Source organism: Sminthopsis crassicaudata, chromosome 1 (genome assembly GCF_048593235.1).
Source record: "Sminthopsis crassicaudata isolate SCR6 chromosome 1, ASM4859323v1, whole genome shotgun sequence".
Taxonomy (NCBI): Eukaryota; Metazoa; Chordata; class Mammalia; order Dasyuromorphia; family Dasyuridae; genus Sminthopsis; species Sminthopsis crassicaudata.
Genome location: NC_133617.1, coordinates 36,003,401 through 36,018,702, shown reverse-complemented (window position 1 = coordinate 36,018,702; position 15,302 = coordinate 36,003,401). Strand labels below are relative to the sequence as shown.

At 41.0% G+C, this 15,302-nt stretch overlaps 1 protein-coding gene across 2 annotated transcripts in view; it reads right to left on the bottom strand.

Annotated features, from left to right (window-relative positions):
• AACS (acetoacetyl-CoA synthetase) overlaps positions 1 to 15,302 on the bottom strand; it is a 93,366-nt gene that overhangs the window by 53,543 nt on the left and 24,521 nt on the right. For both annotated transcript variants that reach the window (XM_074286252.1, XM_074286338.1), the window contains exons 6-7: positions 7,315 to 7,429; positions 2,845 to 2,926 (exon numbers count right to left, since the gene is read on the bottom strand). In XM_074286252.1, the coding sequence (XP_074142353.1) occupies positions 2,845 to 2,926; positions 7,315 to 7,429 (197 nt within the window). The remainder of the gene's footprint in view (positions 1 to 2,844; positions 2,927 to 7,314; positions 7,430 to 15,302) is intronic.

The following is a 15,302-nucleotide window of genomic DNA, read 5'->3' as shown; positions in this document are numbered from 1 at the left end:
GAGCTAGGATATGAACTTGTTTCCAAGGCCAGCTCCAGCCACTAGGTTAGACTACCTCTGAATGGCTGGGCCATGGAGAGGAGGTCAAATTAATTCACTTTTTCTATATTACAAGAGGTATGGCTCTCTCTGCAACTTTAAAAACCACTCAATGACTTTCACTGGGAGCCAGGCAAACTTTCTGCGGCTATGTGCCTTATACCCAGTAAGAAGCAAGTGCTGCAAGCTGCTCCCTAAGAATGAAAGGCAACTTCATGGAGGTTTGCAGGCATTCATCTAACAGGCCTTCTCCCTCAGTTATGACCGACCACAGGTCGTGCAATCACAGAAAAAGGTAAGACCCACTGAAGAGCCTTTTTCCGACCTTGAGATCAATAGAAACAGAAACCATAAAGATAATTTTATCCAATTCCTTTATTTTACATATAAGTAAACTGAGGCCCAGAGTGGTGAAATGAATTCCTCCAAATCTCATGGTTATCAGGTGAAAGAACTGAGAATCTTTAAAGCCCCCAAAGAGTCCATAAACCCCGATTCCCCATCCCTCACCCTTTGTTCATACAAAATCCAACTGTTGTGCTGTTTAGCAAATGTATTTTTCTACCTGTCACTGGAAAGAAAAAAGAAAAGAAATTTAGCCTAAAGACATTTGCTAAGGATGACAATGTTGCAATAAAAGCAGAGCACTTCCATCAGTCAGCCAACATTTACTCTATGCTAGGCACTGGGCTCAAAGCGGTGTTGTACTTTCTTATATTAGATGGAATCCTTAAGGACTCTGGAGCCTGACCCTGGGGAGCTCCAAAGGTTTAGAAAGTACATCAAAAAGAAGGTATCTCTCTAATAAATAAACACCCCACACTACTTACAAATGTCAATGTTATTCACTGCTGATTTTTATGGCCAAAAAAAGGCTTGTTTATGCCTCTAGTCCTATAGGAATTTCATTTATATAAAACACTTAATCCAACTTGACAAAAACAAAGCCTTTTTTCCCCAAATGAATGAGAAATCAAACCAAATTTCTACCATTTTTGTTGCTTTGCTAAAACTGGAAAGTTCGGAAGATGTTTTTACTCTAGCCCAGTCAGTATATCTGTGTAGAGATGTGTTTTTAGTTTATCTGGGGCATCCAGAAACCAAAGATGAATAGTACTGGCAAGTGAACTGCAAAGGTTTAATGAGGGAAGCTTCTTGTATTATACAAAGCTAAATGAAGTGGATAATGCAGCCCAGCCAATGTTCTCCATTACTGATAAACACATTCTGAATGTAAGAGATGCCCAACTTGGGAGTCAGACATTTCAAAGCTTTACCCTCAGACAGTTTGCTACAAGGCAGAATCACACCACTAATTCTAATTCCCTGCCTAGAACTACTAAAAATAGGACTTTCGAGCCAGAAAACTCCTTATGAAAGAACCAGAGAGATAATTCCAATTCTGATATGCTAAATTCCTGTCCCTCACATCCAATTCACAGACGAGTAAGCCGAGACCCAGAGACATAAAATAACTTGGTGACAGTTACAGTGAGCCTGTGGCAGAAGCAAGACTAGAATTCCAAAATCCTCACACCCCCGTCCAGCCAAGCCACTTTAATCTACCAATTACCAAAAAAAGAGAAAAAGCCTGATTCATGACATGGGTCCATCAAGCTGACTCCCACTTTCAGATGAGTTCACCTGTTTACTTCTATTGACTCTCCACTATGGACCAAGTTCAAGTTCCCATTCCTTAGTCAGTCCAGTATGATCTGGCCTCTGCTCACCCTCACTTCATCCAATACCATAGCAATCAATCAGCACCTTCAGGCTGACCACTCAACACCCACCATCCTCACTTCTGCTCCATCTTCCTTTGTGTGTTCCATACAAACCTTCCCCAGAACTCAGAGCACACCTAGGACTAGTCAGCCTCCTCCTCCTCCCTGAAGCCTCCCTGGACCACTGCACTCTCCCCCACCTATGAGTGACAGATGCAGTATTACTCCTGGAGCCCTCATTATAGTATACCTAGAATGATTCCATAATTGTTCAAGACAGGTCACTGAGTGCAACGAGGTCCAGGAACCTAGGTTCCCACCCCAGCTCTGACACTTATCTACCACGTAAAATGGTTAAGTCCCTCTCTTCTCTGGATCTCAAAATAAAAGGGGGCACTCCACTCAGGACCTCACCCCTGACTCTATAGACTCTGTGCTCCAAACAATCCCCAGAAGCCTTCTCATCCTAACCTGTGCCTTTCCCCATAAGCAGCGTTATGGCCCTTTACCCTCCAGAACCTCCCTTTGAGGAAGAGGCCCAGGCCAGCTTTCCCTCCTCTCCAGGCTTCTTTGTACACATTCTTCAACTTTCTGCACACATTCTCCACTCCCACTCTCCTTCATCCCTTGCTTTTTAACTACCTTTTATGACTTGTCTTCCCCCATTAGAATGTAAGCTCCTAAAGGACAGGAATTATCCTTTTTTTGCTTGTATTTGTATTCCCAGAACTTGGCAGTATCTGGCAAAAGTTAGCTGTTAATAAATGTTTGATGACTTAACTTTGATCCTTTTAGCAGAACCTATTAATCCCTTCTCATAACAGTTTTAAATGGAATTTAATTTATAATTGAAAGAACTACCAAATTTCAGTTAGAAGTTAGAAAAAAATAAAGATATAAGTTTTCCTCACCCAAGGTCATGGCTCACTGAAATCTATCTATACAAGGACCCTGGCTTGGAAGTTCAGTCCTATAGTCTCTTTCACACCTCACTTCTAAAGCTCTCTCAACCTCTATTTTCATAAAGAATTATTCTTCCTATGGGAATACTGAAGCAGGTCAAAGCATTAAATCAGCTTACCTATGAGGAATCTTCGAAATGTCAATCTTCTCACTGGAACTCACATATGGTATCATTACCACTTTTTTCAAGTCAGGAAGCCCTGAGAAAGGTGGAAGAAATAAAATAATATGATACTTTCCTCTACTTTGATTTCAGAAAAAAAAGACTATAAAGTGTAAAGGCTTGGAAAAGAAAAATTTTGTTATATGTGAAAGAGGAAATTGTGAAGACAATTTGGAGAGCTTTGAAATTGTAAAGCAAGCTAGAGTCTGAATTTGGTGCAAAGAAACGGAAGAATAAGATGCCAAGTTGAAGAATAACAACTCAATCTGAAAAAGAAGAAAGCTAAGAGAAGGCCCTAAAGGAAAAAGAAGAGAAACAGAAGGTAGTGAAAGAAGAAATGTCAGATTATAAAACAGGTTAGAGTTACTGAAATAAGGAAAGATAGTACATTTAGGGGTTCTCTTTTGTAACAATGCTGAAGAGGCTCTCTCACAACTATGTTCAAAAGTTGTTGATGAGACAAGTTCCCAAGCAGTTTGAAAAACAGGGACTAACAAACACAAATTAAGGCTCTTTATGAAGACGAAGGAGCTAATGCTGCCTGTCCTCCAAGGGGCAATAAAGTAGTACCATAGGTGCTGGCAGGTGCGACACTGGCTCTGAGGGAGAAGGGAGAACAATGGCTGCTCCCTGATGAGGGCATATGTGTGGACCTCACAATGACAAAAGTAAGCAGTCCTCCTCCTGGGCCTGCCCAGCATCCAAAGGCCACAAAGAATTACCAAGACTTACCAAAATGGGTGGCAATTCACTTGTTCTGAGTCAAGGCATAGACAACACTTCCTGCCAACAGGAGGTACACCAAAATCTGGGGTAAGCCCTGACCCCCATAGGGGCATACACGGTTTCTTCACTGCTGACCAGGCAGGACAAGGATGCAGAAGTAAGAAGCAAATATGGCCCTTCTGGGCCTAAAAAGATGCCTGAAGAGAGGCTCTGGGGTTCAAGGATATGGCCTAAAATGCAAGAAAGATAGCTCTTTGCCCAGGAACATAGTACACAGATTAACTGTAGGAGAGACATCCAGGCCATAAGAGACCAGTCTGAGAAAGGACGGCTCCAAGCACTAGGCTGGGCCTGACTACCAGGGACAGAGCTGACAAGTCTCACTACCATTAGGAACCATAGCCTTGAGGGGCAAGCACAAGGGACCCAAGCTGGTAAAAGGGAGGCTGAGACAGCCCTTAAAAGAAGGAGATCCATTCCAGTGAGGAAGCCCAGGAAGCCCTGAGGAGAGTCACAGGGAGATCACCAGGGGGAAGAAAAGGGGACTGGAGGGAAGGCGGACTACGTGGACAGAGCCTGGACTTAAAAAGGAAATAGCTGTGTTCTCAACAGAGACACACAAACCTGGGAAACCAAACAGACCTGAGCAGTGCACAGGAAGTTCTAGCTCTGCCAAAAAAACAAAACAGCTAAAAAGTCGATTGATTTGTCTTGAGGGTAATATACTCCTTACCAAAAAAAAAAAAAAAAAAAAAAAAAAAAAAAAACTAAGAAGGAAAATGACATTTGTGGGAACTGACTCACATAATGGAAGAATTAGTTCTGGTGGAAATAGTTGAAACCTGGATGTTCCAGGGGAGAAGTCCATTTCCTCTTAGAATTTGTGCCAACAAAATAGAAAGAAGTCAAGCATAATGTACCATAATCATTAGAACAGGGTTCTAAGAAAAAACTGACTGGAAAAACCAGTCCATGAGGTTTGAGAAGACAGGAAGAGCCAAAAGATGAAATTCTGAAAACTCAAAGGCAAAGAATCCAGATATGAAGGAAAAGAGGGGTTGCCTGAAGCCACAGAAAAGTCACCCACCAACTTAGATATCTGAGAAGAAGGAAGCTAGAGCTGGTATTAGAAAATGGTGGGGGGAGTAGAATTCTGTAATTTTATAAGAATAATTACTGTCAGGGGAGCAAAAGCTGGCAGTACTGAAAAAAGGTAAGAAAAATACTGGATATTGTTCAATGGTCAGCTTGAATGACTTAGCTATTCTCAGCAATACAATCATCCAAGAAAATCCTGAAGTATGTATGATGAAAAACACTATATCCATACCCAGAGAAAGAACTGATGAGTGGAGTCTGAATGGAGATTAAAGCATGATTTTTTTTTATCTTATTTTTTCTTGGCGGGGGGAGGGAGGGTGGTTTGGTCTGTGTTTTCTTTTGCAACATGACAAATAAGGAAATATGTTTTGCATGATCTCACAGCTGTATCAAAGCTTGCCTTCTCAAGGAGAGGAGAAGGGAAAGAGAATTTGGAACTCAACAAAATTTTAAATGAATGTTAAAAATTGTTATTATATGTAACTGAAAAAAAATACATAAAAAAATTTTAAATAAATAAATCTATATTGGAGAAAAGAGGCAGATCAAAGAAGGTATAAGGGTCACTGCTGAAGATGGACAACACAATGTTAAGTGACTAAAGAGAAGAAGCAAAGCTTCTAAATTCATATTCTGATTTTTCCTCAAGTAGAAAATGAAGCTCTGGACCTGAATGGAGAGAAGAAAAATGGCTAATAAGAGAGATGATAACCAATATAAATAAGTAAATAAAAAAAGGCTTACCTAGATCTATCACTGATGAATTTAAGTCAATTACCCAGATGAACTATATCTTCCAATGCTAAAAGTATTGATAGTTATGACAGATGAGCCATTGGCAGTAATATATGAAAAATCATGGCAAATAAGAGAGATACCACAGGAATGGAAAGGAATAAAGTTGTATAATTTTTAAAAGGTAAAGAGAAAGGAAGCTATAAACTATAGGCTAGACTTCAATTCCTGGAAAAATTCTAGGAAGTATTATTAAAGATGATTAGTAAGCATCAATACAGCAATAAAGATAAGTCATCATCTAGTGCCAAGCTGGCTTCATGAAGAACAAATCATATCACATTCCTATCTCCTTTCTGTCAAAGTTACCAAGCCCTTAGGTCAGGGGCATCTCCATAGCTTACCTACATTTGATTGATACTGACAATCTGACAATCTCTCCTGCTATTCCATGGTAAAGCCAGAGAGACACGGACTACACAAGAAACTTGGAAGGCAGTTTCCAAGTGTCCCATGAAATTTGCTCTGTCTTATACTGTTTAACATTTGTACCACAACCTGGATAAAGAAGTCAATGGCATCTTGCCAAATATACAATTGATCTTAAACTGAAAGGGATATAAGGGAGGGATAGATGTCTGTGTCAGGATCCCATAGATAATCCCAGGCTAGAACAATGGACTGAATCCAGTCAGATGGCATCTAATAGGGATGAACCCAAGGTCTAACACTTAGGTTCAACAAAGGGATTTAATAAGTATCAGATGAAGAGAGTAGGTTAGACAGAAGTTAGTCTGGAAAAGATCTGAAGTTTCTGAGCAACTAGAAGCTTCCAATGACTGAATTGTATAATAGGAAAGTCAAAAATTCATAAAAATGGCAATAGTAGTAGTAATTGTCATTGTTATAATAATAGTCATAGTCTGTACTTGTAGTAAGCATTTATATAAGTGCTTTAAGGTTTGCAAAACACTTTATATGTTATTTCATTTGAGCCTCAAAACCCTGATGTTATGATTATCCCCATTTTGCCACAGGGAAAACTGAGGCAAACCAAATGACTTAATGACTAAGGCAGAATCTAAATCTTCCTGCCTCCCCTCGAAGTCCAATGCTTTAACTATCAACCATATAACCTCTTGAGTTTTAAAAGGCAAACCTACAAGAATTAGGAGATGAAAGTCCCAATGTACTCTGCCTTTGTCAGACCACATCCGAAGCATTTTATATAGTTAAGACCTCCACATTTTAGGAACTAATAAGCATCCAGAAAAAGGCAATCAGGATGGTGAAGGGCTTCAAGTTCATGGCAGATTAAGACAAGTTAAAAGAAAGAAAGATATTTAGCCTGGAGAAGAGAAGACATAGTGAGAACTTGACAGCTATCTTCAAAAATTCAAGAGGTTTCATTTGGATGGATTAAACTTGTTTGATCCCAGTAGGAAAAGTGAGAAGCAATGGGTGGAAGCTATAATGGGACAAATTGTGTCTTATGTAAGGAAAACTTCCTAACAATTAGAACCATCTAAAAATAGTCCAAACTATCTCAGAAGGTAGTAGATTCTCTCTCATGGGATGTCTTCAACCCCTCATCAGATATGTTTTAGAAAGAATATTTGGAGAAGTATAAAGTATACTAGATAGCCATGAAGGTCTCTTCAACTTTGAAATTCTGTGATTTCTGTGAACTAGCGAGACATTATGCTGACATTTTAAAACATAACATAATTTAGAACCTCAATCATATATCTCTTCCATGACTTTTAAGAAGTGAGGAAAAAAAACCCATTGCTCCCCCATTCTTACTTAAATAGGTGCTGGCATACTTCACTCTACTAGTTCACAGACAAGAAAAACAGATACCTTTAACAACCCGGTGCAACTTTTCCATGTGGTTATGTTCTTTGCCATTATATACAACAGCTTCTACAGAGAAGATAAGTTTCGGCTGAATTTGGGAAAACCTGTCCAGGACACCCTAGGATGGAAAAGAAAAAAGATATCATTAATCATCCAAAAGAGGAAAATCCCTAGTCACTAATTTTAGGATTTCATTAGGAGGAGAATTACGCTGTTAAAATTAGTATTCCTGTATAACAATAGAACACAAAGAGAACTAGGCTAAAGTAATTAAAGGTATGAAAAAGGCTTCACCAAAAATAAATAAATAAATGAAAATCCTAGGATCTTATAAAAATAATCAAAGCACTATTTTGATTTGAAGATGAAAAACACATCAACCAATAAATAAGAAGTACTAAAAAGTAACATAAAGCAGAAATTATGAAAACTGGCATAGGGCACAGAATATTAGCCTCAGAATCAAGAAGTCATGTTCAAGAAGTCTTGCCTGAATGACACCCTGGGTAAGGCAAATCACTGAACCTCTCAGTGCCCCAGGCAACTCTTTGAAATCAAAAAGGAGCAGATCTGCACTGGATAAACAGTTTCCCTACTCAGAAATTTCTTGTACTTATGAGATCACAAACTGGAACAAAAGAATAAAGAAAAAGAAAAACTGAAAGAAGAGAGAAAAATGGGAGAAAACACCTTTTTAAGACAGACCAATGAAAGAGAACAGTGAAAACAAAACCCAAAAATGGGGGGGAAACAAACATGAGAGAACTATGGATGAAAAACTCAAAATTATAAACACACTGAGGAATGGAAGCATTCTTTTATAAAGTGTCTGGGAAACCAGGGAATGACTATCATAACCAAAAGCACAGTTCAAAATCTAACTTTCATACCTTATATAACAATAATCCTAATGGAACAAAATTAGGAAAAAAAAGTTTAAAATGAAAGAAAAATTAATGTTATACCTCAACTGCAGAAATGAGAAAAAAGATGTTTTTAAATGGAAGAAACAAAAAAATGAGAGTTTTAATATGATAAAACTTTTACACAACAAAAACAGTGTCTCCAAAATAAAAAGAAACAGTTGAGGGAAAGTTATGTTGTTCTGTTATTTCAGTTACATCCAATTTTTCACATCCCAATTTGAGGTTTTCTTGGTAAAGATACTAGAGTAATTTGCTATTTCCTTCTTCAGCTCATTTTACAGATGAGGAAACTGAGGTAGAGTTAAGCAACTTGCCCAGAATCACACAGCTCATAAAGGTCTGGCTAAGGCCAGATCTGATCATGGGAAGATTAGTTTTCCTGACTTTAGGCCCATGCTCTATGCACTTTGACATCTATATGGCACCATAAAAGTGTAAAACAGCATGGAGATTTGGGGGATATCCTGTATTTATAGTGATTCGTTGTACTGTACCTTTCATTATACTATTTGTAAGTGTACTTATTTTTCTCCTATAACATAAGCTTTTTTAAATAGGAATTGTTTCATTTTTTTGGTATTTATATCTCCAGTGCCTGGCATATAGTAGGCACTTAATACTTAATTTCTTCAAGAAACAGCTCAATCATCATTGTCTATATAAAATCTTTACTGGCTCCTCAACTGTTAGTGCCCACTCTCTCTAACTACCTTGTATTTCCATGCCTCATTTATTTGTATTTGTCCTCTTTCATTTATTATATGTATATTTTATGTGTGTGTGTATGTGTATATATATATACATATATATATATATATATACATATATATATATATATATGTATATATATATACACATACACACACACACACACATACACACATAAAATATATGTATGGGATACACATCTATGTATGTGTATCACATACATATGTATACATATACTTATACACATACATGTTATTCTCTTGTTAGAATATAAGTACCCTCCCTGAGAGTAAAGATTATTTCATTGCTGTTATTTGTCTCTCCCTGATTCTGTTCCCTTTAAACAAACACTCAGATGGATTCCCCATTTAAGTGCAGTTGAATCATTTAGAGGCTAGGATTTCATATGAATATGCAGATAGACATATGTACACATATAATATATATATGAGCACTGAAATCTCTTGCCTCCTGAACCAGGGGTCTTCTTAGGATGTGATGCAGTAGTTTATGACCCTGTATGCCTAAGAAAGGTGGCTCCCAGGCAAGAGACAGGCAGTTCATTATGGCATCTCCATCTGAAATCTGCAGCTTGGCTAAGACCTCACAGAGCCAACATTCCAATAGCAAGAACTTTCAAGAAAGAAACAACTTTCACATCACAAGAGGGAATAGAGAATCATAGCAAAGGCAGAAGTCACTGAATGAGTACGAAGGAACAGAATAAACTCCTTCGCTCTTCATTAGGCTATTAGTCCCCCAAGAGAAGCAACTGGTTTTTGTTGTCAACTTTCTTTGTATCCCCAGTACTTAGCAGTGTCTTTCACACAGTAAACAATTAATGGTTTTTGAAGGACAATATTTCCAATAGGTTTAAAATAAGAAATCAGCAAATGCTTCTTAACTCAGAGACCGCCCTGGTGGCTCTGGGCCATGAAGAGTGAGTAGGATTTCCTATGGCACTCCAATCTCCTTTATCATATAGGATAAGCTCCTGTAGGGCAGGGATCATACCTGCCATTTGCTGGTTTCCCCCCATAATGCTCAGCATAGGACTGAGTATATAGAGGACACTCAATAAAAGATAGCCAGACCATCTGTGTTTAGCTGTTCCCTTAGCTCATTTTACATGAAGATGGAATCCCTGTATTTGCTGGAGTTGAATCAGTATGCTACTAAGTCAAGGATCTTCTTAAATCAATCTTTACTGCTCATTTGCCATGTGCTGCTACAGGATGAAATGTGGTTTAGTTATTTCAAAAGCAAATCTTTCTGTATTTTAACAAATTTCTTCAAAATGTGTTCTACTGCTATTCAAACAGGTCATTCAATAGCAAGAAAAAAAATTTATTAAAACTATGCTGGGGAAAGGAAGTTTTTATCATCTCCGTTCAATTACTTAAGCATTTCGCACTGTAATATGCCGATAAGTCAAAAATCTCACTCCTATAATTTGCTGCAACATCAGGTGTTTGCTCTGTTCTCTCCTTGTAAATTGATCTCTCTAATAAAGTATTTTCTGTATTAGCTATGTTGTGTTCCACACACTGAGCAGATAGAATGATTTTCCTGACTTGCTAAAAGCATGAGAAAGGAAACTATTAAAACATCAGCAGCAGATACAACCTTTTGAACCAGAACAGTAGAAATTTCAACTAGATTTTTTTTTCTTCAAGGGCTAGAATCTATTCAGCCCAGTGCTTCTCTCCTGATATACCTAACATCCTCCAATATGCCTCAGACCTGCATTGCCTGAGAATATAGGAGGCCTAACAAATGTTTCTTCAATTGATGCCCCAGATTCAACCATCCCTAGCTCCTCGCCCAGCAGGATCTCTGACTTGAAAACAGTGCCTTCTAAAAGCACTGAGCCAGGATATGTGGGCAGGCCACAAAAAAGATACTTCTTTCAGTCTCTCCTGCCCATATATACTCACCTGGCATGAGAGCACACACCGCCCAGAGTCTGTCGGTGTGAGACCCGCTGCCCCCTAGACAGAGCTCAGTACCAGCCTTCCAGAGCTGCTCTAGACAAACATCTTTCCACTCAGAGCTGACCTGGAGATGAGATTCTCTCGCCCAGGAAGACGGGGCCTCCCACAATGGGCACAATCCAGCACATGCCCATCCCTATTGGAAGCCTGGCCAGGACTTACCAGGGACCCTCCACACTATGAGGAGGTCTGACAGTAGAACTTCAGTGGAATTTATACTCATATTTATTTTTAAATGCCTGTCACTTTTATCTAACACTCAGAAGTTTGCCATCAAATATCTGGGACAGGAATAAGAAGTTTCCAAGCACCACCAGGCAGGAAAAGAGCCCCAATAGCCAGGCAGCCTCCCCAATCCTCTCCCCAGGGGCTGGGGCTCCTCACTCATTGCCATCTGTACAACCTAACTTCTTCTCTCACCTATATCGTGGTGCTCAGATTTTGCACCGAGGATTGGCTTGACCAGGGTATTCTGAAAGGCCTCCCTTTTCCTGACCAAGCACCCCTCCCAGGATCCAAGCCCCATCTCACCTACTTCTACATCTTTCCTCTTAGTTCTGCGTCATCTTGGAGTATGACCAGAGAAGGCAGATTAAAATGTTTTACCAACTAAACAACTGGAGGCTTTTCTGTTATTTCTTCCGGCCTCGTTACTTGTCCAATGGCCATCACACATATGACACCTCTCACAATCCCATCCTAGGCTGGCCATTGTGCCAGGAGGTCCTAGACAAAGGCAAGATTAAAACAATCCCTGTCTTCCAGAAGTTTCCATTCTTTTACTGGAGGAAAACAAGACAAGCTCAGAAAAGTCACTATCAAATAAAGGCCAAGCAGTTTGTGCCAGATGACGCCGACAACTGGGGGGACGAGGAGAGCCCTCCAATGACTTCTGCACCCCCCCATCCACGCTCCCCCACTTCCTAAAGTGTAACATGCCCTCCTGGCAGTTACTATTACTAGTCTGTCCTAGACCCACCAGAGCACCTTTGACCACTGTCCTTTGCAGTGTGAGCTCTACCGGCTCGCCTCCTCTGAGGCCTTCAAAGGTCTCTGGCCACGATCTCTTGAATCTATAGTTAATAACCAGTAGCACGCTCAAGAACAGCCACTTGTAATCTTAAAAGCTTTTATTATACCTACTCACATAATGCCCTGACTTATTGGTTCCCTAGTGAACCTGGTCTGAAGACCCACATGTTCTCTACCAAACTCCTTACCTCTCATGGCTCCATCACCTTGGCTTGGCTATCCCAGGCTAGGGAGCCAGGTTAAAGAGAGTGACTGGCTGCAATCAATGGGCTTATAAAGGGCCCGTGAGGTCACACACACAGCCAATCAGCGAGAGAGTCACCCATTACGAAGCTATCTCAGTATGGCCGGGATCCCACCCACAGGGCAGTCCTATATCCACAGAGATTGCTTCTGGGCCACTCACTCTCCTATTGCGCTGTGGCACCGCCCATTTAAAGGATCCTTACACTAAAGCACATCAGGCCTATTTGAGAAGAAAGAGCCACCAATATTTCAGTTCCCCCCTTCAGCATATTCTGTTCCCACTTGGACACTGAAGGAGAAGCAACCTTCTCTTTACTGGGGTCACCGGGAAGCTGGGAAGGTCCCTTGGAAAGACAGTCCTACCAACTCTAAACTAACTCTCATCACCTGATAGAAGAAACAGGAGAAAAGCAACACTCCTCCTACAGTCCTCATCCTCAGCCTGTCCCTCTCTGCAAATACTTCTCTGTGGGACCAAATGAATGACCTCTCCTTTAGCCAGGTTCTAGAACTAATTCAGCAGACTTATGAGTTAAGAACAAGAATCCTGGGGAAACTGTAATGATGTCAAAATCTGCTTTTGAGTTCCCAACTGCCGAGGCTTTGACTTGATGAAGGTCGAGCAGAAAGCGCCATTTATGGTAAAACTCAACTGAGAAAGATGTAAAAGTAAAGTGAATAGAGCAGGACAGTAAAAGCAATGGTCTCTGAGCAAGGCCAGACACAGGATCATTCAAGCAAAATGAAAGCTCTTTCCACAGATGACAGAGCAGTCACCTTGGAAAGAAGGTTCTCATCAGTGTCATTTGAAGAATGAGAAAATTCGCACGTGACAAGGTGGCCACTGCCAGCTCCCGGCTGCCGGCCTCAGCCCGGCCTGGCCCCTCACCACTGCTCCGTGTGCAGCAAAGCCACGCTGCCCCCTAGCGCAGGCTGCAGGCAGGCGGAGAACAGCACAGGTTAAAGTGAAGGGGCAGAGCCAAGATGGAGGAGTCTGGGGAGCGCTAAAGTTAAGCAATCCTGCCCCCAAACAAACCTCCCTCTAGACCAGGGAGGGGGAGTCTTTTCTTCCAAGGGACATTTGGATATTTATAATATCATTCGCAGACCATACAAAATGATCAATTTACAGACTTCAAGCAGTGGAAGGTTATCGCAGCTAGCTTTCAGCTCATCATCGGCTGTGATTGCCTTAGCAGAGGATTTCACAGGCCATACAAGGCCCGTGGGCCAGACGTTCCCCTCCCCTGCTCTAGACATATCTAGTAACATAACAGACTGAATCCTGATGGAGAAAACCAAGAAAAAGTCACAGTGAGTCACTTTTCCAACCCTGGTTGGCCCAGGTAGGCAGGAATGTCTGCAAACACTGGAGATGGAGCCTGGCCAGGAGCCTGCTGCCTGCAGATCATTCTAGTAAAGAGGAAAGGGGTGCACCAAGGCAAGAGGAGGTCCCAGTTCCATAGTGGGAGAGCTTCAGATCAATGCCGGGGCTCTGTGCCAAGGAGAGGACCAACTAGCAGCTCTATCACTCCCTACCCAGGTCCAGGTCCAGATCCAGGCAGACTAAAGGGAATATGGTCGAAGGGTGACATTCTAGTCTGAAAGAAGTTGAAGCTCAGTTCCAGCTTCTAGCCCAGTCGAAGGCCTGCAGAGGTGTAACCAGGGCAGCAATCCCAGACCAAGGGGAGCCTGCAGTTCTGTCCCTCTGATCCAGCACAATAACTAACTGGCTGACAGTGGGAATCGAGTGGGAATCCTATTGTTCACACCCAAGTCAGGAAGGCAGAGCTCACATCAGGGGGCAGCAATCTGATTTTGCACTCTGGGAACACTGCCGGTCTGTGGGTCCCACCTGAGATACCCCAAGGTGTCAGAGGAGCTGGATGACCCAGCAGATGCAGTGGGAGTCAGGAAGTTGTTTCAGGCACATCCAACTCTCTGTGACCCCGTGTGGGGTTTTCTTGGCAAAGATACAAGAGCGGTTGGCCACTTCCTTCTCAGCTCATTTTATAGATGAGGAAACTGAAATAAAGAGGATTGAGTGACTCACCCAGGGTCACACAGCTGGTAAATATCTGAGTCTGGATTTGAAATCAGGTCTTCCTGATTCCAGGCCCAGCGCTTTACCTGCTGTGCCACTTAGCTACTCAGAAAGTCAGAAAATCCTGACCTCCAGCTTCAGACATTTACTAGTTGTGTGACAGGGACATGTCACTTAACATCTATCTGCCTCAGTTTCCTCAACTGTAAAAATAACAGCACCTATCTCCCAGGATTGTTGTCAGGATCAAATGAGATAATATTTATAAAGCGTTCAGCACAGTGCTTGGCACATAGTAGGTACCTATTCCCTTCCTTCATCCCCACCAAGAAAGCAGTTACAGAACCAACCCAGACCTCAATTCAAAAAGGGTGCAAAACGTAGCCCTAACATCAAGTCTAAAGACAAGAAGAAGGTTGGAAGAATGAGCAAACAAACAAAAAACCACCATAAAGAGCTATTATGGTACAATGCTAAACAGAGATGCTAAAGATACAAATCCAAAAGAAAATGACTCCACATCATTTTCAAGGAAAGTCTCAAAGAAAAACAAAGCTTGGACACAAATTCAACTAGCATTCCTGAGAGATATGAATCAAGAGGGTTTTTTTTGTTTGTTTTTGTTTTTTTTTTTAAAGAGTTTAAAAATTTCTTTTAAGAAAAAAAAAAGAAGAAAGAAAGAAAGAGAGAGAGAGAGAGAGAGAAAGAAGAAAGAAAGAAAGAAAGAAAGAAAGAAAGAAAGAAAGAAAGAAAGAAAGAAAGAAAGAAAGAAAGAAAGAAAGAAAGAAAGAAAGAAAGAAAGAAAGAAAGAAAGAAAGAAAGAAAGAAAGAAAGAAAGAAAGAAAGAAAGAAGGAAGGAGGGAGGGAAGGAGGGAGGGAAGGAGGGAGGGAAGGAGAAAGGGAGGGAGGGAGGGAGGGAGGGAGGGAGGGAGGGAGAGAGGGAGGGAGGGAGGGAGGAAAGAAGCTAACTGGGCTCCAGGAAAGGAAACAAGACTATGAAAGAGATAATAAAGGATTTGGACTTTAACACCTGGCTGTTCT